General features: G+C 39.7%; 1 protein-coding gene across 1 annotated transcript in view; it reads right to left on the bottom strand.

Annotated features, from left to right (window-relative positions):
* Positions 1-26,290, bottom strand: part of PTK7 (protein tyrosine kinase 7 (inactive)) — a 2,009,558-nt gene that overhangs the window by 650,637 nt on the left and 1,332,631 nt on the right. The window contains exon 8 of the mRNA XM_044060033.1: positions 13,075-13,208. Coding sequence (XP_043915968.1) covers positions 13,075-13,208 — 134 coding nt within the window. The remainder of the gene's footprint in view (positions 1-13,074; positions 13,209-26,290) is intronic.

Below are 26,290 nucleotides of genomic sequence, written 5' to 3'. Positions count from 1 at the left end.
CCCTCCACATCTATGTAAAATTCTTCTATGAAGGAATCAATTCGCTGGTATGCAATATTAATCTCATTAATAGAGCTAGATTCATAGCTTCCTGATAGATGAAGAATATCATACATTTTTTAGTATATTCTATAGTGTCGTATATCACACCTCCCCCTTTGTCCGGCTTCATCACTCGGATGTTGGCATCCTGTTTAAGAGCTTTAAGGGTATTAACTTCACCTTCCTTTAAATTACCAACAGGTTTCATACCTCTTGTTTTGTTGTATAATTTGTATACTTCCTTCATAACTGTTTTTGTATAAATCTACATATGGGTAACTTGGAGGTACGAACGTGCTTTTTTTCTTTAATTTAGTCCCTGCTGTCTCCTTATAGGATGTCATATTTTTATCTTTAAACATTATAGCTAAGTTGATTTTTCTTACAAACAACTTAATTTCACATAAACAATCTACCAAATCAAATAGGGGGGTTGGTATGTACTTCATTCCCTTATACAACAACTCAATGTGTGGTGCACAGCAGCAAACTTGAATAATTATAAATCTTAAAATTATTACAAGTATGTGTGACTCCATTCACTATGATATTGCTGTCAAGCTGGGGATTGCCAATGTCCTTATTCAATTCTACCATTTTTTCTTCCCCCAATAATTGTCCTTCTGCTTTATTTTTTTGTAATAATGATTCTGCGGTCTGTCCATTTGCCCCTTGTGCCAATATGGTTGTCCCTGTGGTTCCCAGCCCCGCTGAAAATTTGATCCACCATATTTATAATTCTTAACTTCCTGAGAATTTCCTTGTATATACTCCCTACTATTAACTTTACTTAGGTCAGCATATGATTTTTTAGAATTGCCTTCTTTCCAAACATATGACTGACCCTTATTATATTGTTCAACATCTCTTGTGATCTTCTTACGTTTTCTCTCACAAATTTTTAGCACCTAACTTTCAGCAACTGAAAATTGTTTAATGCATAACTTTTCCCATTGGGAATATAATAAATCATTAGTTATTCTAGTACTAAGTGATTCAACTTCCTGTACCAACTGACAAAGTTTATCGTCATTGCATTTTATAATCAATTTCATAAAATTGAACCCAAATTCATTGAACAAATGGTTAAATTCAGTTATACTTGTGTCAGTAATACTGACACCTATGGGCAGTTTGAAAAATCTTAAGCCCATGGGAACAATTTTTAAAGTTAAACATTTATGTAAATAGGCATGATCAACTTTCAACCCATTGATTAAATTCAATTTTTTACCTAATAAATAAATCAGGTCTTACAAGGTTCCAATCCATTTCATTATTAGAATGAATAATCCCTTCATGTCTTTGTGGGAATTTATCAAAATTACAATTCCTAATTAAAAATTTATTTAAATGCATGTCCTTTTTTCCACTCCCTAATCCACGAACATTTTGAGTGGAATGAACATTTTGTGAAACAGTACCTTTTGTCCTTGCAACTTGTGCTACCAATAACAGTGGAATAGGTTTTCAATGGTATAGCTCTCTGATTTGGCACCAGTTCGTTTCGCCTCCTCCTCGTCATATAAAGAGAAGTCAAAAGTAAAGTCTGAAATATTGATTTTGCTGCTGTTGAGCGGCTCCGTAGCATCTAAACCATTGGCTAAGTCAACAGGGCTTCTCCTAGCACCAGAGCCCTGGCCATTAGGAATGTCAAAACTGTCACTGACACCACAGTTGGTTCGCATATGTGGCTGCTTCCCCTTGTTGTCATTAGAACTGATTCCATTTGTCGAGGAACCCAGCTCAGTGAGTACTGCACCTTACATATTGTCTTTACAGTTAGAGTGGCCAGCTGAGACAAGCAGTCCACCACTAGCATTGGGAACTGCTCCTTCGCCCAACTTATCAACTGTCCTTGCTGAACTGGTGAACATTTCAATAAGGCGACTAACTTCACCTTTAATTGATGCAACCTCCGCCCGCAATTTAACCAGATCTTCTCTCTCCACATCTGTGGTTTGGAGTGCATTTTCACCGATTACATCCATGGCTGACTACTACTAAATAGCAAAAAGAATAACCACAACAAATGTATTCCAAACGCCAAGATGTCACCAACAAGTGAACCAAAAAACTCCATGCTTTTAAAAGATTTGAAAAATTATATTACATAAAAAACAAAGAAACGTTAAGCGCTTTCACCCATCACAATGTGGGCTTCTTCAGAACATTGTAATTGAGAACGCTGAGGCTTAAATTTAAAAGTTGGTGCCAAACTTTTTCTTTAAAGCTACATACACATGCTGATCCTGCTATGCTTGTGTAACAATATAACCACTTGTATATGCTGCGATACTTACACACTTTGATCTAAATATATACAGATTAATGTATATATTACTACATTATATATCCCCTCTTAAATTCTTAAAACATTCACATATAAATATATGCAAAAATTAATTTGATCTACAATAATAAAAAAAAAAAAAATCACTGCTAAAAACTATATATGCTTAAAACAGCACAAGTACATAAATAAAATCAATTATGTTACAATGTGTATGATGAGGGCAATTCTTATACAATATTCACATATATCCTACAGACGGATGGAAAGAGGGCTCATGTTTGTAAATATTGACATTATCGATCTTTTTTCTTGCATTCCAAAACAAGCTGGATTGGATGCCTTAAGCAATAGTATTAGAAAACATACAAATTTGGACTGGGATACCATATGTTTGATCATGGAATATATGTCTATAGTGCTGGACAACAATTTTATATTTTTGAGGGAGAACATTTCCGTCAAACAAGAGGGGCCACCATGGGAGCAGCATGTGCTCCCATATTTGTGAACTCGGTCATGTTAGACTGGGAAGATTCTGTTCTGTTTCCCAGTGAGTATTTCGGGAGTGTCGAGCACTATTCTAGGTTTCTGGACGAGATATTATATATATCCTATGGGACGACAACATAGAAAAATTTGAGACTTTTATTAACTTCTTAAACAACAGTAGTGAATTTCTCAAATTTACACATTCTTCCAGTTATGAAGGTATAGCATACTTGGATACTTACATTTTCAGTCAAGAAGAGGGCTTTAAATCACATATTCATCGTAACAGCACATTTTCCAATGATTATCTTGAATATACTAGCTGCCATCCAGAAAAGGTAAAATACAATATTTTCAAATGACATCTCATTATGAAGCTATGATAGAGGAAATAGAATTTATAATCAGCCTGTTTAAGGAGAGGGGTTATATGTTGGATATGATGAATAATGTTAGACAGTATGTCATACAGGAATGGGGATCCAAGTATAAACCTTTAACAGGGTCATGGAATGTTAGTAGTGCCATTCGAATGCAGGGACGATGTGATGACCAAGACAGAGTGCAACATCAAAGATCATGCATTCTTAGGTACAGTCCAGAGGTAGGACAAGTGAAAAGCATAACAAAATACTGGAACCTTATGTTGGTGGACCAGACCCTATCAGACATCATAGGAGAGAACACTAGTTTTGTCTATAAGATGGGAAGAAATATTAAAGGTTATTTGGAACAAACAACCGAATATCAGAAGGGATGGGAGCTAATAATGTAAATAAGTATACTAAGAAATGTGGGTCTTGCAACCAATGTGTATATATCTTGGAAAAAGAAAAAATTAAAATTGAGAATGGGTTAAACATTACAGTGAGATTTAAATATGGCAACTGCAATACCAAAATGCTTATATATATGGCTAAGTGCACCAAATGTGCGTGCTTTTATATAGGAAAAACAGAGATGGTTTAGAAAACGTATATATGATCATACTTACTGCATTAGAAGGAAGGGCACTAACAGTGTTTTATATAGACATATAGAGAAGGTAGGGGAAACACATGCATTTAGATTTGCTATATTAGAAACCATCAGAGTGGACCCCAGGGAAGGAGATTTTAAAACCCTTCTGGGGTTCAAGGAAGTGTGGTGGCAACTATTATTGTATGCGGCCACATTACCAGGTCTTTACGACCATATTTCTAGCAAACCTATTCTGGAGATTAAACAAGGTGGACAACACTAAGGGTCAATGTATAAAATATTTCAATAATGAAATTAAAATAACACAAATAAAAATAAATATATATAAAAATTCAATGATCTTCAGCTATTATACAGTGAGATATGCGGTTTGATATGTTTATAAAGCATGATTTTTATTAAAGGCAGTACACATGTGAATATTGTATAAGAATTGCCCTCATCATACACATTGTAACATAATTGATTTTGTTTATATACTTGTGCTGTTTTAAGCATATATAGTTTTTAGCACTGATCTATTTATTATGGTAGATCAAATTCATTTTTGTATATATTTATATGTGAATCTTTTAAGAATTTAAGAGGGGATATATAATGTAGTAATATATACATTAATTTGTATATATTTAGATCAAAGTGTGTAAGTATAGCAGCATATACAAGTGGTTATTATTGTTACACAATCATAGCAGGATCAGCATGTGTATGTAGCTTTAAAGAAAAAAAGTTTGCCAAACAGCTTTTAAATTTAAGCCTCAGAGTTCTCAATTACAATGTTCTGTAGAAGCCCACATTGTGATGGGTGAAAGCGCTTAACGTTTCTTTGTTTTTTATGGAATAAAATCTTTCAAATCTTTTAAAAGCACAGAGTTTTTTGGTTCACTTATTGGTGACATCTTGGCGTTTGGAATACATCTGTTGTGGTTATTCTTTTTTGAAATAAAACAACATTAAAGCACAGCTGGTCTTTCCAGCCAAGATAAAAATACTTTTTGCCAATGAGATGAGAACCTTTAATGACTTAGAAGAAGCTACTATATTTCATCAAAAACAACAGTGTCTATCCCAGAAGAAATGGAATGGACGGCCCCTACTCTTAAAAGAATAAAAGAAACAAATCCTTGGACTGATGCTAGAAAGAAACAACAAAAAAACTGATTCCAAGCCAGCTGTCCCAAAAAGTAACTCTTACAACTACATTTCTCAAACTATCAACTGATATGGTACATCACTTGTCATCAGTTTTTATTTAAAAAAAAAAAAAAAAAAAGAGGATTTCTTACTACTGAGAAACAGTAATGATTTATTCAGAATGTTCAGAGTCCAATAATTCTTCACAAAGGTACATCAAGATGGGTTACTACTTACATTATATATAAGCCAAACAATGCAACCTATAATACAAGCAGAGAAGTTTCTATTCCCCTACTTGAACTCCATGGATACTTATATTGTTCATTTTTCATTGATTAATTATAATAATTTAAGTAATTAATTAACTAATTCAACAAGGTACCTTTCATCAGAGTTCAGACTCAAATGTAACAAACTAACATCACATATAATAGCAGTAACAGTAGAGTATTTTGAAAAAAAAATGCTGTCATGGAGACTAATGCCTTCTTCAGTTAAAGTATGATTTAGAAATGTCATGTATATCCTGGTTAAATAATAGTAGCAAGCTCTTAGTACAAATGTCATCATTATTCTGTCTAAATATAGTTAATATCAATTATGGCACGTATCGCAGTTGAGTGCTGTTTGATCAATCCTGATATGGTGTGCATAGATGCAGCTGCGTCTGGCAGCTAGTACAAATGTCATTATTATTCTGTCTAAACATAGTTAATATCAATTATGGCAGGTATCATAGCTTTGAGTGCTGTTTGACTAAGCCTCACATGGTGTGTGTGGATGCAGCTGTGTCTGGCAGCTGTTGTATGTTGCAGTTTTTGTCTCCGGGAAGCTGTGGGTTATGGCTTGTGATCGTGGTTTACTGATGCTTGTGTACTAAGAGGAGACATTTGGTTTTTAGCCTGGATCCAGGGGAAGGGGGGTGGATAAAACTGTGACTTGGGATATTTTGGAAGAGAATAGTTTGTTTATACATCTGCTGAGTGAGAGGTGGGAAGGCTGGAAGAATGTGTTATCTCTTGTTTTGGAAGCTTATTCAGAGTTTTTTTTTTTTTTTTTTTATCTGTTTGCTCTCCATTCTTTTCCTGGTTGCTGCCTTGCTGAAAGGGAGGGAATTTAGGCTTGAAGTTGCAGTGAAGTGAAGCTTTGCTTCAGGTGCATCGCGAGCCTCTGGTTCATAGGTTCATACTAGGCTATCTGCCCGAGGGCATTTACAAGCCTAGCCCATAGTTTTGTGGCTTACGCCACCCCTTTAGTATGGGGAACTATACCCATTATTTTGCTGTGCCTCTGTCGAGCAGTGACACTGAGGTAATCCCTGGGGTATATCTGCGATCTCCCATCCATTGGTCAAGATTTCTCTTGAACAAGGCCAGCGAGGTGCTCTGCCTCACATATACCGGGATTTTATTCCACAGCATAGGGAGGCTTTGGGTGATGAATCTATCCCTCCAGCATGTCCTATTAATAGCCGTGTCGAGGTTTAAGTCTCCCGCCCTTGTGGCTCTGACGGATCTAGATTTTTGAGGTGAAGCATATTCATCAAATCTGGGTTTGACATGGCCTTGTATGTTAGGCAAAGGTCACCTCTGAGCAAGCGGTGGCGACTGAATAGAGCTGGAGTTCTTTCAGTCGGGCAGCATAGGACAGATGTTTGAGACCCTTTATCCTTTTGGTGAGGAACTTTGTGGCCTCTCCAGCTGCTGCAAGTGTCGGGTCAGATACATTCAATGGGGCATTGTACTCAATCATTGGTCCGATGAGTGATGAGTATAGGGAGACTATGACCTCCCTTGATCTAGATGAGAATCCCTTCATGATAAGGTGGGCAATGTAGAAGGTCTTCCTAACTACTTTAGCTACATGGGTGTCGAATGACAGACTACTATCAACCTGGGTCCCCAGGTCCCTGATAACTTCTTCTGTGCTCAGTGGATTGCCACCTATTTGGTAGCTAGGGTAACCTTGTTTTTCCCAAGGGTATGACTATGCATTTTTGGCATTTAACTTTAGGCCATGGCTCTGGCACCAGTTATCCGCTTCTGTGAGACCCTTCTGAAGGATATCTGTGTCAGATGTGTTTTCTACTGTGGCCCAGTTTGCAGTCATCTGCAAACTTTGTCAGCCATAACCCTCCTGTGTTTGCTTGTACTGGAAAAGTAGATGCCAAACAAGAGTGGGCCCAGGACTGAGCCCTGTGGTACACCACTTGTGACAGGCTTTGAGTCTGACATGGCGCCAGCAACTCTGACCCTGTGGGTTCTGTCACTCAGCCAGTTTGCAACCCATCTTGTGATGTATGGGTTAACATTTAAGCTGATGAGTTTTTCAATGATACCCGAGTGGGGTATTGTATCGAAGGCCTTCGCCAGATCGAGGTAGGCTGTATGGACTGCCTTTCCCTCATCAATGGCTTTGGTGACTGTTTCGAAAAAGTCAACCAAGTTTAGAAGGCATGATCTGCCTTTGACAAAGCCAAACTGGGATGGATCCAAAGTCTGCAAATTCCCTATGTCTTTATTTATGAGGTCCATTATGATCCTCTCCATGACTTTGCAGATAAGGCTTGTCAAGCTAATGGGCCGGTAATTTCCACACCATGATAAAAATTTGAAACCACCTCCGATACACCTAGCCTTGCTCCCCTTCCACCTGGTCTCTTGCACACACAATATACCAACCTTCCTTCGGGTCCATCATATCAGCTAGCTCTCTCCCTATACCAGTCTTACTGCCAACATTCAAAGTTCCAACCCTCATTATCACAGTCCTAGCCTTTACCTACCTTCGGGCATGCCTTCCCCCTCTTCTCCTCCTTCGACCAACAGTAGCCCAATTTCCGCCAGCACCCTCTTGGCCAACAGTACTGGTGGCGGTGGCAGCCGGGCCTCGATCGATCCCGGTATGTATTTCTGTACTGTTGTCTGCATGTATGATTCGGCAAAATTTTACGCCGGATGCCCTTCCTGACACAACCCTCCCCATTTATCCGGGCTTGGGACTGGCACAAAGAAATGCACTGGCTTGTGCATCCCCAGTGGCTGGGTTCATCCCCACTGTTGCTTAAGCTGTTACCAAGGTAACTAATGTTTTATGCATGACATCAAACTGACAAAGTTGTTCAAGGGAAACAACAGAAGCCTGAACTAAGAATGTCACAGAATGTAACAATCACATTCTGAACAAATAGTATTAAATTGACAATAACTCAGTTTAACCTTTGCTGATTATACAAAATAGAATGTTGCCATTTAAATCTAAAAACTTTCAGTATATGCCATAAAATGGCATCACAATAAGTGATTTTTTTAACCTATAATTTCACTCATTTTATAATAAGAAATGACAGATATGAAAATCCTTATGTGTAGGAAATGGGGGAAGAGGGATGCATTGATAATTAAAATGCACCAACTTTCATCAATGTTCACATAAAACTATGGAAATCATTCAAGTGTATCTGAAAAATACAAATTTGAGAAAAAAAAATTCTCAAAGGTGTGCTCAGAATCAATGGCATTAAATCCCAACATGCATCAAAAGCTTGAAAACATTAAATATTCCAGAGACAGTTAAAGGCCCACCAGGCACAGCAGACAGAGGGCACTCTACCAATTTTCAGCAAGGAAGCAAAGAATTAAGGAAAAGCATGAGGACAGGGCTACCTGGTCCAGAGTACAATCACAGAGCTTCCACTAGAGGACTTGAGTGCTCTCTCAGTGAGACAACTAGTTGGTCTTCTAGTCCAACAGCAGTAGGTAGAGTCAGAAACCCACCTGTCACACCTAAAGGTGGTTGCAGAGGAAATGACAAATGGCTTGCACTCAGCTCCTACACAGTCAAGAGACAGCTTATAGGTGCAGAGCCAGATGTCACTTGTTCAACAGAACTGAACACAGGTGATTTTGGCCAATGCCTGGTCTACTGGTTACTTTACCTGTTGCAAAGCTTTGTGTTTACACAGCAGCCTAAGAAATAAAAATCCCAACAACGACTCACTACAACCAGTCTCGAAGTAAAATCTGTCTGCAGTGTCTTAATCTAAACAGTACTGGATCTTCTTTTTAAAGTAACACAAAACAAATACATTATGAAAATAAATCGTATTGCTGGTACAGTGGGTACCCCCCTACTTTACTGCAAAATGTTTATATTTTTCAATCTTTAAATCGTGCTGGGTGATTCTAATGAAATATAACAATAAGTGTCCTATATAAACAACAATGACACATGAGTTTTTCCTTGGATAAAAGCATGCAAATTAACAGACGTACAACACAAACTAGAGTTTGTACAACTTGCAGATCTTGGCCCTTTCAAAAATATCAGGGCAAAGCAATTTCAGTAGCTGTCTGTCATGCTAAGGCTGTCCTGAATAACATGTTATATTCTCAACCTGTCTCCACAGTACTTCAAGAAATCGTTCAGATGTACTTACTTCAGAAATGTCGATGTTGTTGCGATACCAAGTCACTGTTGGTTCTGGTGAAGCTTTGGTATAGCAGTGCAAATAGCCAGGCTTGCCCTCTTCTAAGGAGCTCTCCTTGGGTGCTTCCACCCATGTTGGAACTGCTGTAGAAAGTACAAATAGATACATATGTATACACATACTGAATAAGTAAAGCTGCCAAATTACTCTTCCCATGCTGTCAAGCTTATGTTGCACATTAAAATGGAATGCAGAATACAGTTCACTTTATATTTTGCCTCTGGAATCTACGGATTCACTCCATCTACAGATACAGCTTTAAAAATGACAGAAAAAGTAAGGGGACAGACGCATCCAGAATGGCAAATTTGAAAATGTACTAGAAAACACTGGCATGGATACTGCAACCTGAAAAACACAAGTACACACTTACAGATGAAGAAGCAAAATCATTAAGTACCACAGCACTACCCATACTGCAATTCAGTACTTCAAATTAGCTATTAAAACTCCAACAAACCTAAAAACATTTTAAAGTACAGATAAGCATTTTTCCTTCCATCCCAAAAAAACAGAAAGTAGCATGTCACTCTGCATATGATCTGCTGTTATTAAACTTAATTATTTTGAGCTGCATTGTCAATTATAAATGTTTTCTCCAACTCTAATCCATCATTTATGATTGCATTTTGCCAGCAAGTCTTTTGCATGGGTTATTTTGCTCAGGTCTGTTCTACCAGTGTACACGTTTGACTGAATTTTTTCCATCTGCTCAACACACTCTCCTCACTTGCGAGTATGTTTCCCTCATTATCCTTTATCACCCTTACCTGCTGCACATCTTTACTAGCTCGGTCCCTCTGTCTAGCCAATCGGTACAGGTCCTTTTCTCCCTCCTTAGTGTCCAACCTTTTATACAACTCTTCATATGCCTTATCCTTAGCCTTCGCCACCTCTCCCTTTGCCATGCACCTCATCTCCTTATACTACTCTACTTTCTTCATCTCTTTGACAATCCCACTTCTTCGCCAACCTCTTTCTCTGTATACTCTGCTATACTTCTTCATTCCACCACCAGGTCTCCTTGTCCTCCTTCCTCTTTCCAGATGTCACACCAAGCACCTTTCTAGCCATCTCTCTTACTAGCTCTGCTGTAGTTACCCAGCTATTCGGTAACTCTTCACTGCCACCCAGTGCCTGTCTTAACTCTTCCCTGAACATCATCTCACAATTACCCTTTTTCAATTTCCACCAGCTGATCCTTGGTGCTGCCCTCACACTCATCCTCTTCTTCTTGATCACCAATGTCATCCTACAAACCATCATCCTATGCTGCCTAACTACACTTTCCCCTGCCACCCCTTTACAGTCTGCAATCTCCTTCAGACTGGCCCTTCTACACAAGATATAATCCACCTGTGTGCATCTTCCTCCACTCTTGTATGTCACCCTATGTTTCTCCTTGTTAAAATATATATTCATCACAGCCATGTCCGTCCTTTTCGCAAAATCCACCACCATCTGACCTTCTGCATTCCTTTGCTTAATACCATACCTACCCATGACTTCCTCATCCCCTCTGTTCCCTTCACCAACATGCCCATTGAAATCTGCTCCAATCACCAGTCTCTCACCCTTGGGTACAGTCAACACCACTTCATCCAACTCACTCCAAAATTTTTCTATCTCATCCATCGCACACCCGACTTGTGGAGCATATGCACTAACAACATTCATCATTACACCATCAATTTCCAGCTTCATAAACATTGCTCTATCCAACACTTTTTTCACCTCCAAAACACTCGTAGCATACTGTTCCTTCAGGATAATGCCTATGCCATTTCTCCTTCCATCCACACCATGATAAAAATTTGAAACCACCTCCGATACACCTAGCCTTGCTCCCCTTCCACCTGGTCTCTTGCACACATAATATACCAACCTTCCTTCGGGTCCATCATATCAGCTAGCTCTCTCCCTATACCAGTCTTACTGCCAACATTCAAAGTTCCGACCCTCATTATCACAGTCCTAGCCTTTACCTACCTTCGGGCATGCCTTCCCCCTCTTCTCCTCCTTCGACCAACAGTAGCCCAATTTCCGCCAGCACCCTCTTGGCCAACAGTACTGGTGGCGGTCGTTAAGCCGGGCCTCGATCGATCCCGGTATGTATTTCTGTACTGTTGTCTGCATGTATGATTCGGCAAAATTTTACGCCGGATGCCCTTCCTGACACAACCCTCCCCATTTATCCGGGCTTGGGACTGGCACAAAGAAATGCACTGGCTTGTGCATCCCCAGTGGCTGGGTTCATCCCCACTGTTGCTTAAGCTGTTACCAAGGTAACTAATGTTTTATGCATGACATCAAACTGACAAAGTTGTTCAAGGGAAACAGAAGCCTGAACTAAGAATGTCACAGAATGTAACAATCACATTCTGAACAAATAGTATTAAATTGACAATAATCACTCAGTTTAACCTTTGCTGATTATACAAAATAGAATGTTGCCATTTAAATCTAAAAACTTTCAGTATATGCCATAAAATGGCATCACAATAAGTGATTTTTTTAACCTATAATTTCACTCATTTTATAATAAGAAATGACAGATATGAAAATCCTTATGTGTATGAAATGGGGGAAGAGGGATGCATTGATAATTAAAATGCACCAACTTTCATCAATGTTCACATAAAACTATGGAAATCATTCAAGTGTATCTGAAAAATATAAATTTGAGAAAAAAAAATTCTCAAAGGTGTGCTCAGAATCACTGGCATTAAATCCCAACATACATCAAAAGCTTGAAAACATTAAATATTCCAGAGACAGTTAAAGGCCCACCAGGCACAGCAGACAGAGGGCACTCTACCAATTTTCAGCAAGGAAGCAAAGAATTAAGGAAAAGCATGAGGACAGGGCTACCTGGTCCAGAGTACAATCACAGAGCTTCCACTAGAGGACTTGAGTGCTCTCTCAGTGAGACAACTAGTTGGTCTTGTAGTCCAACAGCAGTAGGTAGAGTCAGAAACCCACCTGTCACACCTAAAGGTGGTTGCAGAGGAAATGACAAATGGCTTGCACTCAGCTCCTACACAGTCAAGAGACAGCTTACAGGTGCAGAGCCAGATGTCACTTGTTCAACAGAACTGAACACAGGTGATTTTGGCCAATGCCTGGTCTACTGGTTACTTTACCTGTTGCAAAGCTTTGTGTTTACACAGCAGCCTAAGAAATAAAAATCCCAACAACGACTCACTACAACCAGTCTCGAAGTAAAATCTGTCTGCAGTGTCTTAATCTAAACAGTACTGGATCTTCTTTTTAAAGTAACACAAAACAAATACATTATGAAAATAAATCGTATTGCTGGTACAGTGGGTACCCCCTACTTTACTGCAAAATGTTTATATTTTTCAATCTTTAAATCATGCTGGGTGATTCTAATGAAATATAACAATAAGTGTCCTATATAAACAACGACACATGAGTTTTTCCTTGGATAAAAGCATGCAAATTAACAGACGTACAACACAAACTAGAGTTTGTACAACTTGCAGATCTTGGCCCTTTCAAAAATATCAGGGCAAAGCAATTTCAGTAGCTGTCTGTCATGCTAAGGCTGTCCTGAATAACATGTTATATTCTCAACCTGTCTCCACAGTACTTCAAGAAATCGTTCAGATGTACTTACTTCAGAAATGTCGATGTTGTTGCGATACCAAGTCACTGTTGGTTCTGGTGAAGCTTTGGTATAGCAGTGCAAATAGCCAGGCTTGCCCTCTTCTAAGGAGCTCTCCTTGGGTGCTTCCACCCATGTTGGAACTGCTGTAGAAAGTACAAATAGATACATATGTATACACATACTGAATAAGTAAAGCTGCCAAATTACTCTTCCCATGCTGTCAAGCTTATGTTGCACATTAAAATGGAATGCAGAATACAGTTCACTTTATATTTTGCCTCTGGAATCTACGGATTCACTCCATCTACAGATACAGCTTTAAAAATGACAGAAAAAGTAAGGGGACAGACACATCCAGAATGGCAAATTTGAAAATGTACTAGAAAACACTGGCATGGATACTGCAACCTGAAAAACACAAGTACACACTTACAGATGAAGAAGCAAAATCATTAAGTACCACAGCACTACCCATACTGCAATTCAGTACTTCAAATTAGCTATTAAAACTCCAACAAACCTAAAAACATTTTAAAGTACAGATAAGCATTTTTCCTTCCATCCCAAAAAAACAGAAAGTAGCATGTCACTCTGCATATGATCTGCTGTTATTAAACTTAATTATTTTGAGCTGCATTGTCAATTATAAATGTTTTCTCCAACTCTAATCCATCATTTATGATTGCATTTTGCCAGCAAGTCTTTTGCATGGGTTATTTTGCTCAGTTCTGTTCTACCAGTGTACACGTTTGACTGAATAGTGCTTGCAATGCTTGTACTGATGTGGATATAGTCAGAAAAAGCAGAACAATCATGCACTTAAGGTGCAGCTTGCTTTATTTCTGAGTATGTGCAATCACAGAGTTATGGAGGTTTTTTTTTTTTTTTTTAAGTATTTTTGGTGTAGTGTGTTTAGCTCATTTCAGCTCTGAGTACTTCTTAAGACTGTATTCAAAGTGGTTGTTTCCTTTCTAACTTTTACAAACCAAATGCAAAGGGAGCCATTAACCTGCCTCATTGGCTCGCAAAAAGCATCCAACTTAATAGGACAATGACACTGCCTCTTTATTGCTTTAATGTTATATTTCCAAAGGCTCCACAATCTATTGTTACTATGGTCCAAAACCTGGACTACTCTTCCTCAGTCCTCACGCACTCTTCTCTTACTAACTCAAAAACAGAACATTTGACACCATGGTGCAGAGGGATAAAGTCCTGCCTGCACCCATGTGATCCATATGACCTGTCTCGGACTAATGGCATGGGAGCTTGAGAGACCAAGGATCATCAGCTCGTCCATCCTTGGCTTGCTAATTTAGTGACATCTGCAGGAATACAGGTGTATTGCCTGAGCACAATATGCCTAGCATCCCTTTACAGCGAGTGGCATGTCACTTGGTCAGCAGGTTAAACATGCACGGAAGCACACCAGCACCACCAGAGACAGCCATAGCAGAGTTTTGCAGGCTGTTGAAGGGTCAGAGATAGGACCTTCTGCAGGATCAGCAGACAGGCCCTCTACTTAACACCAGACACTCAGCTCTATGGGGGAAAAGAATGGGCCAGAATGCTCCTGCTCCCAATGAATTAACAGACGGATACATTATGTACTGGAAGGTGAGTCATTGGGCCAATGCTGTGGTCCTGTTAATAACCCCTCCCATGAAATGAAAATCAATAAACAAGACTTGCATCCTAGCAACATCACCCTTAGTTACACCTGATGACGACACTCTCTCATTAGCAGAAGTACATCTTCACATTTAAATTGCAATGATGCTTCACAAGATCAGTGGGGTGAACATACCAGCCATTTATAAAAGCAATGTATTCATAGCATACAGGTTCTATATTTAGAGTCTGACTGCACTGTTTTTTTTTTAAATCCACGAACACTCTTCTTTCACAATGTATCTCTACATGAACAAGTTGTTCAGGGAAATTCCCAGAAGTGTTCTACTTTCAGCTCCTCTGAAACCTTACTCTTGGGGTGCATTTTAAAGTGTGTGGCTACTGAATTTTACCTTAAATCTACGTTCTTCCACCCTGCAACAGACAACTTGTTTTATCCATTAGTGTCTACCTTGTGCAGGGCCCATAAACAAAGCACAACATTTATAATATCAAAACTGACAATGATAAAACAACAATTCTGAACATAGACTAAGTGCCAAATCACCTGATCAGTGTGGCAGTACTCTGCATTGTGGTTTATTAGCTGGATTTCTTTGGTTGCAATCCTCAGCCTATGTTTTTTTCTTCTGTCCTCAAGCTTTGGGGCTGCCTCTCCCACCAGTGCATGCTGTGGCTTCAAGCACTACAGCTACTCTTGTGCTCGTCAGTTTGACTCCCATCAAGTATAAACATACAAGCTGTTTTAAAACTACAATAATTGCCTATAATACAGGGAAATCTAACCACAGCCAGACAGAGGGGTCATCCAAGCATGCACACATTGGGAGGGGGCAATGCAGATATGCTACTTTACATTAGTTATATTCAACATTAGAAATCATAAATACCAGAATCAATCTCAAGCAGTACAAGTAAACATCTACAACAGATGAAGGCCAGATCTGGTAAAGATTGTGTTGTCAAAGGAAGTCCAGTCCTATGGTTACACAATACTGTTTTGTGAAGATGTGAACCCAAAAGCAAGTGGTCATTCCACAAATATCAGCAATCAAAATATATTGGAAGCAGTAACATCTTAAGTGGGTCTTTAGTAGTAGTATTCACAATGGAGTGTTAGCCACATGATGGCAACACACAATGCAAGTAGCAGTCCATTGCAAGCCTTAGGCACTGCATAGCCCTCTCTCCCAGAAGCAATGAGGAGACAAATAGCTGTTCTGTTTTTCTGCTCTCCATTTCAGGAGCGCTATAAATGCTGGAGCCAAACCAATTTAGTTTAGTTGAGTGCAGACAATGCCTACTTAACCTTGTGGAAAACTCTGAGAAGGTCACCAAGGCAACAGATGAGAACAAAATGGTGTATACTCTGTCTACCTTGACCTGGGCCAAGGCATTTGATACAGTACTCCACTTGGGCATTGCAATTAAACTCATGGATACAGGTATAAATCCCTATATGTTACATGCTGCATAGCTAGCTGGCTGTCAGTTAGGACTCAGGAACTTAGGATAAGAGAATACACCGCCACAAAGAAGCCGATCAGAAGTGGAGTCCCTCAGGGCTCTGTGCTAGGTCCGCTCCTTTTTGGCATCTACTTCGCAGAAGTCAAGGCCAATGTCAAGGGCCTCTAGTTGATCAAGTCTGCAGATGACTGCAAAATTAGGAGCAGTCACAGATTCTCTCCAAGCTAACATACTACAGGAAGGGCAAACACAAACAAATGACCCTAGAAAATTACATCAATAACACACTCCTAAGAGCAGAACCAGCAGTCAGGAATTTGAGTACATATGTAGAGTGACCTGGTTTTGACAAACGTGTATCTAAGGTAGTAGGGGAATCATTCTATGCTGCTTAACTTACAAGGAAGGATATGGCATTTAGTCATCATTCCACTGCATTTGACCATCATCAGGCCTGTCAGTGAGTAAAGCATCCCCTTCGGCATGTACCTGACTAGGCACATACAATGGAACAGCCACAGATGTTACCCACAAAAAGAATGTACAGGGCATAAAAAGCACATCCTATGCAGATCACCTCAAAGCCCAATTTCCATACTGTGCTTCCTCCAGACTGTAGAGAGGCAATCTATGCCTGACATACACAGCATCCTTGGTTTGATGGACCTTTTGCATATCCACAATACAAAAAGCATCAGAATTACTTTATCTAGGGATGTGAACTTTGCTTGTGAAAACAAACATGACACATTGGTGGGAAATGTACATGTCTCTCAGAATTCCCTTTCTCTGGAATAGGCTTTCCATCCACGTGTCAGAGCTCTTCCCTAACCCTATTGAAGAGGAATCAGAGCTAATTTTATTTTTATTATTTATTTGCAGTTGGTTTACCAGGACAGTCCATTGGGCCAAGATGAACCCGTTTTCAATGGAGTCCTGGGGAGAAAAGCTCCAGACAATTGATGTTACAGTAGGTTATTAGAGATGATTATACATTGTAACAATTCAAGCAGGAAATACATATTATAAACAAACATTACAATTAAGTTGACAATTGATGAAACTTGTATCATATACACACAAGGGGTGTTACAAAGTTAAAATGAGAAGTCGGTACAAGTTAATAGCCAGTATTCTTGTATATACCCTGAGAGTCAGTATTCTTGCAGATACCCTAAAATTAATGAGAGTGCAAGAGTTAGGAGAAATGATAAAGTGAAACTGCAGGAGAAGGAAAGGAACTTGAAAATATTAGTGTTAGTTATATGGGGTGGGAGCAAGAGCATTCCCACTGTGATACTAGGTATGAATGAAGAGATTGTTTGAAATTTAAATGGTTAGAGGTGGTACGAATGGATGGAGGTAGGGAGTTCCAGAGGCGTGCAAGGCCATACACGATAGAAGATTTTTGCCTGGGGGACGAGTAGGTTTATACACTTCTAGTAGATTTTGGTTGTTGGACCTTAATACTCTATCAGGTAGGTGCAGTTTAAAGACAGAGGACAGGGAGGGACAGAGGGAGGGGTTGCAAATGAACTTATGTGCAAGGGATAGTTGAGTATAGGTGAGATGTTTGGGTAGTTCAAGCCATTTTAATTGTTGGAGAGAGGAACAGTGGTGGGTAGAGGACTTTTGGTTGGTAGCAAACTTGGCAATTTTGTTGTAACAAGAGGAGAGCTGTGTTTTCAAAGATGTTTGCAGATTAGTTAGAAGAGGAGCTCCATAGAGAACGGAAGGAATAAGAGAGTGTGATTTTAGTGGCAGTTGTAAGGTAGTACTTTTGCCGATAGAGCATACCTAGTTTTTGATGGGCTTTTTTGATATTTAGTTGTAGATGGGAGTTGAATTTTAGTTGGTTATCAATTTGGACTCCAAGTAATTTGGTCTCTGACACCAGCTCTAGTGGAATGTTATTTTGACTAGTAATAGAGAAGGTGTTTATATTGATAGAGTTGACTTTAGAGGGGGTGAATACCATTAATTTGGTTTTAGAGGCGTTCAGTGCCAGGTGATTACTATTCATCCATTGCTCAGTGGTTGAAAAAGCATCCTGGGTTAGTTTTAGGAGGGTAGGGATAGATGTGGCAGAGCAGATAATGGTTGAATCATCTGCATATTGGATGATGTTGGAGAGAGGGATAGCATTACGGAAATCATTTATAAATATGTTGAAGAGGAGGGGTCCTAATATGGAGCCTTGGGGAACTCCGGTTGGGGTATTAAGAAATGAGGAGGTTGCCTTTTTCCATTTTACTGCTTGATATCTATTGGTTAAGTAGCTGGAGAACCAGTTCAATGATGAGGGAGATAGGTTAAGTTTTGCAAGTTTGGTTAAAAGCAGCCTATGTGAGATGGTATCAAAGGCTTTAGAGAGGTCGAGTAGAAGGGTAGAGACAATAAGGCCCGAGTCCCGGGCTTTATTTACAGTTTCAAGGAAGGAGAAGAGTGCTGTCATAGTGCTGTGATTAGGTCTGAATCCATGTTTTGTGGGAGTTAGCAGGTGGTTATCTAAGAGATATCGAAGTAGTTGAATACATTTTTTGAGGAGTTTAGCGATGGGGAGAGGATAGAGATGGGGTGAAAGTTATTAACATTGTTATTGGTAGAGGGTAGAGTTAGATGTGAGTGGGGGAGTGGTAGTAGTGCAGGGTGGGGTGTTGTTGGGGGAGGATGGGGGTGAGTTGGAGAAAGTGTTGTTAGAGAAAGAAGAGGTTAATTTTAAAATGGAATCAATGAAAAAAGAGTTGAATTGAGTAGCTAAGTCTGCATCAGGGGCATTATGGTCTGGGGTGGGGGTGACAGGTTTACTAGGATTAAGTAGAGTGGAGACACCTTTCCAGAATTTCTGACGATTTGTTTTGTTATTGTTTTGGAGTATGGAGAAGTAATTTTGTCGATCATAGATGATGAGCTTTTTTACCCTGTTTCTAAGTGTTTTGTATTCATTATGGATGAGGGGGGACTTATTTTTCTGGTAGTGTGCCCAGACTATCTCTTTGCCGCACTGTTGCTAGTGTGTTTTTGGTAAGCCAAGGGGCGGTTTTAATTTTTATTCTCTTTGTTCTTAGTGGAGCAAGGAAGTCTAGTATTTTTAAGAAAGTTGTATTAAAGTGGGCAACTGCATTATCTAAAGGTAATGTTTTTAGACAGTTCCAGTTTATTGCTTTTAGGGAGTTAACAAAGGTTGATGGGTTGAAGTTTTTTTGGTTACGTAAGGTAATATAGTTGTGGGTGCGATCTAGTAGTAAGGGGAGTCGGTGGGTGAAGATGGGTAGGTGGTCACTAAGGGGATCGGGCAGAGTACCATTGTCTGAGAAATAATGGGGATGAGAGACTAAGATCCAGTCCAGGATACTGCCGCTGGAGAGGTTTTTTGAGGGGTGTGTTATAGAGGTGATTAGTTGCGAAAAATTATATAGGTTGATGTTAAGTGGGTGTGTGGGAGACTGAACTGAGGCCCAATTAATATTCACATCACCTAAGATTATTGTTTCATTGCTAATGTTGCTGGTGAGCCAGGAGATGATGTCTGAGTGTGGAAATATTATCCCCTGGGGGGATATAGAGGGAAACTATACATATGTGTTTGTTAATTTGAAGTAGTGTTATGAGTAGTTCAGCGTTGTTAAATTGAGGAGTAGGTTTGTTATAGGGTGTAACTGACAAGGAGGATGAGTAGAGGAGAGCTGCTACTCCACCTTTTTTGTGGGACCTGTCTTTTCTAATGATAGAATAGTTTGGTGGAATTATTTCAGAGTCTTTTATATGGGGCTTTAACCATGTTTCTGAGATGGATAGGATGTCAGGTTTATTGCGTGTCAACCAGACATGGAGGTTTGGGATTTTGTTAACTACACTTTGGGAGTTTAAGGAGGTGAGAAGTAAGGATTTGTCTGTACTGGCTGAGGAGGTAGAACCTGGGTTAGGATGGATATCACCAGATAGAAGGTTGGTAATGAAATATAGGAATAGGTTGGAGAAGTAATTGGATAGTTTAGAGAATATATTTGGTTCTATTATGATTTTGTAGGATTTGGAAACAACTATGTGGGTAGAGCATTTTTGAAAGGTGATAAGTTTGTTAGGAAAAAGCAGATTTTTTATAGGGTATAGGTGTGGAGAAATTGGGATGTTTGAGTGTGAGAGAGAGGAGGTAAGATGGTTAGTTACATGGAAGTGGTAGGAATAAATGGGCTGGGTGAGGTAGTATAGATAGGTTAAGGTAAGGAGTAGAGTTAGTAAGAATGATGGTCTTGAAAGTATGATGAAGAGGGGCTATTAAAGCTATTTAGTTGTTGTAAAATTAAATGTGGCAGTAAGAGAGGTGTATGTAAATGAGTTATTTAGTGACTAAATAGAGGTGAATGAGTGGAGAGTTGTGAAGGATTGGAGGGTATGTGGTTTATGGGTGGGAGTTGAGATGGTGAATAAGTTGTGGTTGGCTAGGTAATTAGTCAATGAGAGGTAGATGAAGTTAATTAGGTGGGAAAGGACTGGGAGTTTGTGTTGTGGTTATTGAATGGTCAGTAATCAAGATGGGTGTGGTTATGGGGAGATAAAGGTAGAGCTGCTGGGGGCGGGTGAGAATTGGGGGCAGGGCAGGGGAGCAGAGTGAGCCCGCAGGGCGAACGGAGCGGGTAGAACCAAAGGGGGGTCAGGGGAGGATCGAAAACCGATCGGTGGAGTGTTGAGTAGCAGAAGGGTAAGTAGAGGGGACCTGGATATAGTGGGTTGGAGTGGGCTATAGTGTAATAAGAGAGAGAGGAAGAAAAACAGAAGTTAGAGTTTAAAGAGAATATAATAGTAAGTGAATAAAAGTAGATATTTGTGGGGAGAGGATGCCATCTAGTAGACAAATGCAGAGTGCACCTTAGCACACCTGGGCACACCCTGGACAGGGTTGGACTGAAGGGAGAAGGGAGCAAGAGTAAATCAGAGAACTAAATAAGAGGGAAGAACTTTGGATAGGAAAATAAGAGGGGTTTAGGCTGCTGGCTTTCCTGGAAGGGAGCAACAGAACACCTAACAGGGCTTACAGACTATACCATTTAAAGGCTAGGCAGCTGAAGCACATACGTCCTTGGATTCCTCTGGGAGAAGCTTGGTCGAGGCAGCAGAGTTTGAGAATGCTTTGAGCAATTGGCAGATGTTGTAATATATTAGTTTTGGGGTCCACCCAGGAGTAATTGCAAGGGGTAAATCAGGGCAAAAGCTGGAGAACAACAGAAAAAATGAGATATAAATTATACTTTAGTAGGAAATAACTCAGTCTCCCTTAGAGCAGTAAGCAGAAGGAATTAACAAAAATAAGTTGCAGTGAATTAGAAATAAAACATTCTATACATCAGTCTATGAGGGGCTATAGTAGTAACAGGAGAGACTAGCAGAGAACAAAAAGTAGACATACAATGCACTCAGTTGTATAAATAGGAACAGAAAAATAGGCTCAAATATTGTTATACAATGTGCCTTAAGAACGGCCATTAAATGGGCACTTTAGCAAAGTAGGGCACACCTTTAAATTACCATTGGCAGAGTGTATTTAAGGAAGAATCAGTAGCTACTGCGAACGCTGCGTGTTACACACAAGTACTAATAAATATGCGGGTCAATGACGCAGTGTATAAAAACAGATTGGAAGCGACTGAAGTATTATGCATTTAAACAGAATCAAAGCATTTCAAAACAATTTCGTTTTACAATGGGCGCTACTAACTGGCAGGCCAATATCCATAGTTTACAACAGTTTAGAAGTGTTTTTCAACAGTTGTGCGTATATAAAAAAATCAAGTCTCTAAAACACTCCGTTTAACAGATAGGACACAACTAACTAGGCGAGGCGATGTCGCAATAGAGGAAACAGTTCTGCGCTTCTAGACTACCCAAATATACAATGTGGCACTACAATTAGATATGACACTGTTGTATTACAGAGTTCAGCTAAGCGCAAGCAACCCACTATGGCAGATGTGTTCGCAGAACAAAACTAATTACCTGCATTCTCTATAATGTTCATCAAATTACATAAGCCGTAGCACTCTGAGACGATAGATACCAGCTTGTAATGTAAATATAGAGCACGCACACTGACAGTTAATTTTAGTGCATTAATCCAGGGCAATTCCTGACAGCATTCATTTAAGATGTAATAAAACACGGATTGCAGGTAGTAGCAAGTCTGTAGTAGCTAGTGGATGGGAAATCAGAAATACATGGTGAGTTTAGCACCTATGTCTTTAATGGATAGAGGCACAGTCTTATAAACCTTACTGCAACTTACATATACACCTTTAAATAACCTCTAAGGCACATAAACCTGTGGGATACATTTGAGAAGCTTGGCTAGACTCACAAAGGCCAGCAAACAAACTTGTGGGATATGTTTGGGATGATTAGCCTAGTATACACCTATGAACATAAGAAAAAACTAGTTTAGAGGTAACAATCACATCATATTTAAGATGAAACATGGTCTTGTCTGACTAGACCTTTGGGAAAGTACACCCAATTCATTCCAAGAGCATGAAGCATCACAGGCTGACATGCACAGATGTTAACTAGAAAGAGATGAACTTCATAAATGGAGGATTGGCATGCCTATCAGTCAAAAGGTTCAAGTCCTAAAGAAAACAGAGGGCTCTTCAAAGGAGTGTGGAGATTTAAAACCCCTTTAAGAAATCAACTACCTGACCAGTCTTGTACTCCACAAGGGTATAATGGGCAGAAATTCCAGACATCCATTGTGACAGTGGAATAACTGACCTAAATCAAACACGTGTCTGAGAAAAGTCAAAATAATATGGAAAGTGACCTACCAGAGCACCACAAGATGCCCCTTTCTCCAGAAAGAGAGCCTCTCTCACTTAGCAGAATACATAAGAAGAGTGGACAATTTCTTAGCAGTTTTAGTCACCTCCAAAACTGCTGCCAGAAAGTCAGAAAGGCAAGAGATCTGTATACAGACCCTGTGGTGTAGGGTAGGCATCACCTGAAGTGGAGGGCTGTTCCTTGGCTTGTTCTATGACGGTCTGCTATAATGCCAAGGAACACAACTTGAAGCTAAAAGACTATGGCATTCTTAGCCACTAAGCAGCACTAAACATAAGCTCTTGTCTTTCTTCTCTGAATATTTCAGTAAGGTGAGAAACAGACAGAAAGCCAAGGTGGTAGAGAATAATATTCCCCAACATGACACAGAAAACTCATCTACCAGTAACTCTCTCCCCGCCTTGCTAAAAATGAGGACAGGACTGCACTTTAGTGGGGTGGCAAACAGGTCAGCATCTGGGAATGTCCCCCTCCAGGAAGAAAATGACCACAACAGACTCCCAAGAAGTAGCAGCAACTCATGGAATCCACCAGCATATTCATTTGTGCCATGACGTGAAAAGCTGCATACCACTTGTCTAAGGCCCACTATCAGACATGTGTCATTGCACTGCAACTAGAATATGAGCATATGCAGCCCAGTTTCTGTCCCACACCACAGACTTGCTGGAACACAGCAGAAGGTTCTCTGATCTCGTTTCCTTCTTCAGATCCTTTAGAACAACCACTGCTTGCAGGCACTAGTTGATTTATATAGCAAGCAGTATTTTGGAGTATCCATTTTCTTGAACCACTCAGGAGCAAAGGGAGGCTTCCCCACACTCTGCAATGAAGAATCTGTTAAAAACGGCAAAACGTTCTACTACAGAAAGGGAAACGTGTTAAGACTGGCTGGGACTCATGGTGAGCCCCCCACACACACACACACACACACACATACACACCATGTCATCCTGTATTTCTTCTTTTTCCATTATGAAAATTTTAGGAAATAGCTACATCTTCACAAGTAACTTCTCATCTCAACTCCAAACAAAACAGTTTCTTATGTGAATATAGTACTTCAACTGCTGCATTCTGCCTCACTAAGTATGGGTCAGTGGAAGCAGAATGATACTTATCTTTATTTTACCAAAACCTTAGTCAGTGAAACACCTTCTTTCAAAAACACAATACTGGCCGGCTATCACTCATATTTTTAATGGATGTACAACCGCCTTAAATCAATGCTTCCATTCAGGTTAACCAATGAATCATCTAAGGCTCCATCCTGTTCACTATTTTCATTAACATTTTCTGGATCAAACATCAAGTAATATGCTAGTAATTAGAATCTAAACTACTGCAAAATCTGAACCACTTACATAGTGGTATTTTCTTGTCTGTCTCTTGTTCCCACTTTATTCTGTTCTTTTCACTTTGCCTACCTCCTTTTCTGGCTTCACATTAACATCTCTCTCTCTTCCTTACAGTCCCTTATCCACAATGAAAGGTCCAACAAATATGAAAAAAAAAACCCTGAAGCAACTGCTTGCATTCAAGAATGTGGATACTGGAACCCCATACAAACCAGTAAAAAGCTACATGTCCTACTTTTATCAACAGAGTGTGAGCAGTGTAGGTCTAATATAATCTTCTCTCTACGATACTCTCATCAGTTCTTCTGCTGTGCACACTACTGGACCCCTTCCCCCTTTTCCTCCTGTTTATTGTAACAAAATATACAGTTTTCCAAAACTTTACATTTAGCTTACATTCTACCTCCCCTGATGATCTACTAAAATCTGCTTTTGAGTTCACACAGATAAAAAGACGCCTTTAGGTACTGACCTGGGCTAGCTGGTTGATTGGTTTTCTCAACTCACAACTTTCTCAAAGTACGCTTCCACCTGCTTCGCTTGGGCTCACTCTTCCCCCTACCCTCATTCCCACCCACCCCCACTTTTCATTTCCTTTATACTCTCACCAAATTAATCACACCCCAACTCTTAATCCTGAACTCCACGCCCCACCTTCTCCAGTTTGAACTCCATCTTCCCTACAGCTCCCCCTATCTAGCACATCTCCTCCTTACAATCTCCTCCTTACAATCCCCTCACTTTCTGCCTCCTTTTCATTTCCTGCCAGCTTTTCCCTCCTTATACCTATATTCCTTTTCCAGCGAATTTATTAGTCTCCAGACATCTTTTATTTCTTTTACCCCTCTCTCTCTCAAATATGTACAAACCCTTTTCAAATATGCTCTCTCATCCTCTGTTCCTCCTGCTTATGTAGTCTAATATTTTCTACCTCTTATCATAACCCCTTGCTCTTGATTATGCCAACACCCATTCTGCCACATCACTACACTGATATACAAACCTCTATCAACTTTGCCATTGTCTGCTCACTTTTCCCTAAATGCATAACTAATTTTCACACAGTAAAAATCTTCCCACTACATTTTAAAGTTAGACCCAAGTATGCTACATTCTATCCTCTCACAAACTCTAAGATGTTTTACCTTTTTAACTTACTATGCTTTGGAGACATCCATCCCAATCCTGTGCCACACACCAACTCATTTAAACATAGTTATAATAACTCTGTCAACACTTCCCCATCTCCTCTTACTCAACCCACCTTACCACTTCCTGCTACCTCCACAGACTCCACTAAACTCCCACCCTCCAAAACCCCAACTATAACCTCTCTCAATATACAAAGTGTCACTAATAAGGTGTCCCATCTTCACTCCCTGATCCCTCAACATACCCATCTCTTACTCTCTCTGAAACTTGGCTACAACCACATATCGCTGACTTGGAAATCCTTCCCCCAGGCTATAATATCTTCCAACTTGATCATCAGTCTATAAAAGGGGAAGGTGTAGCTATTCTATACACAAAACAACTCTCACTCTCTCCTCTACCCACACCCCACCTAACTTTTATCCTGCTGATATTCTTATAGTCAACTGTAAACAAACACAAAAACCTTGCTACTGCTGCCATTTACATCCCCCAGGAAATAATATTCCCATCTTAGAGCAATTTCTCTCTTGGGTCTCTGATAACATCACCTACGAGACCATTAACCTGGGTAATGTTAATACGGACTGTACAACTATAAACTCCTCCTCTCCCCATACTTGCATCAACCTGTATAGCTTCTCTCAACTCATCTCTTCTCCCACTCATAAGCATTCAAACACCAGCACTACTCTCGATTGGATCCTCATTTCTACCCAAACCTTTACCACAATACCTGTACTCTTCCAGATTCTCTCAGTGACCTTTCCACCCTAGTTAATAGAACT

This window comes from Protopterus annectens, chromosome 1.part2, assembly GCF_019279795.1.
Source record: "Protopterus annectens isolate FY-2018-M chromosome 1.part2, PAN1.0, whole genome shotgun sequence".
Taxonomy (NCBI): Eukaryota; Metazoa; Chordata; order Ceratodontiformes; family Protopteridae; genus Protopterus; species Protopterus annectens.
This window is presented reverse-complemented; position numbering and strand designations above follow the sequence as displayed.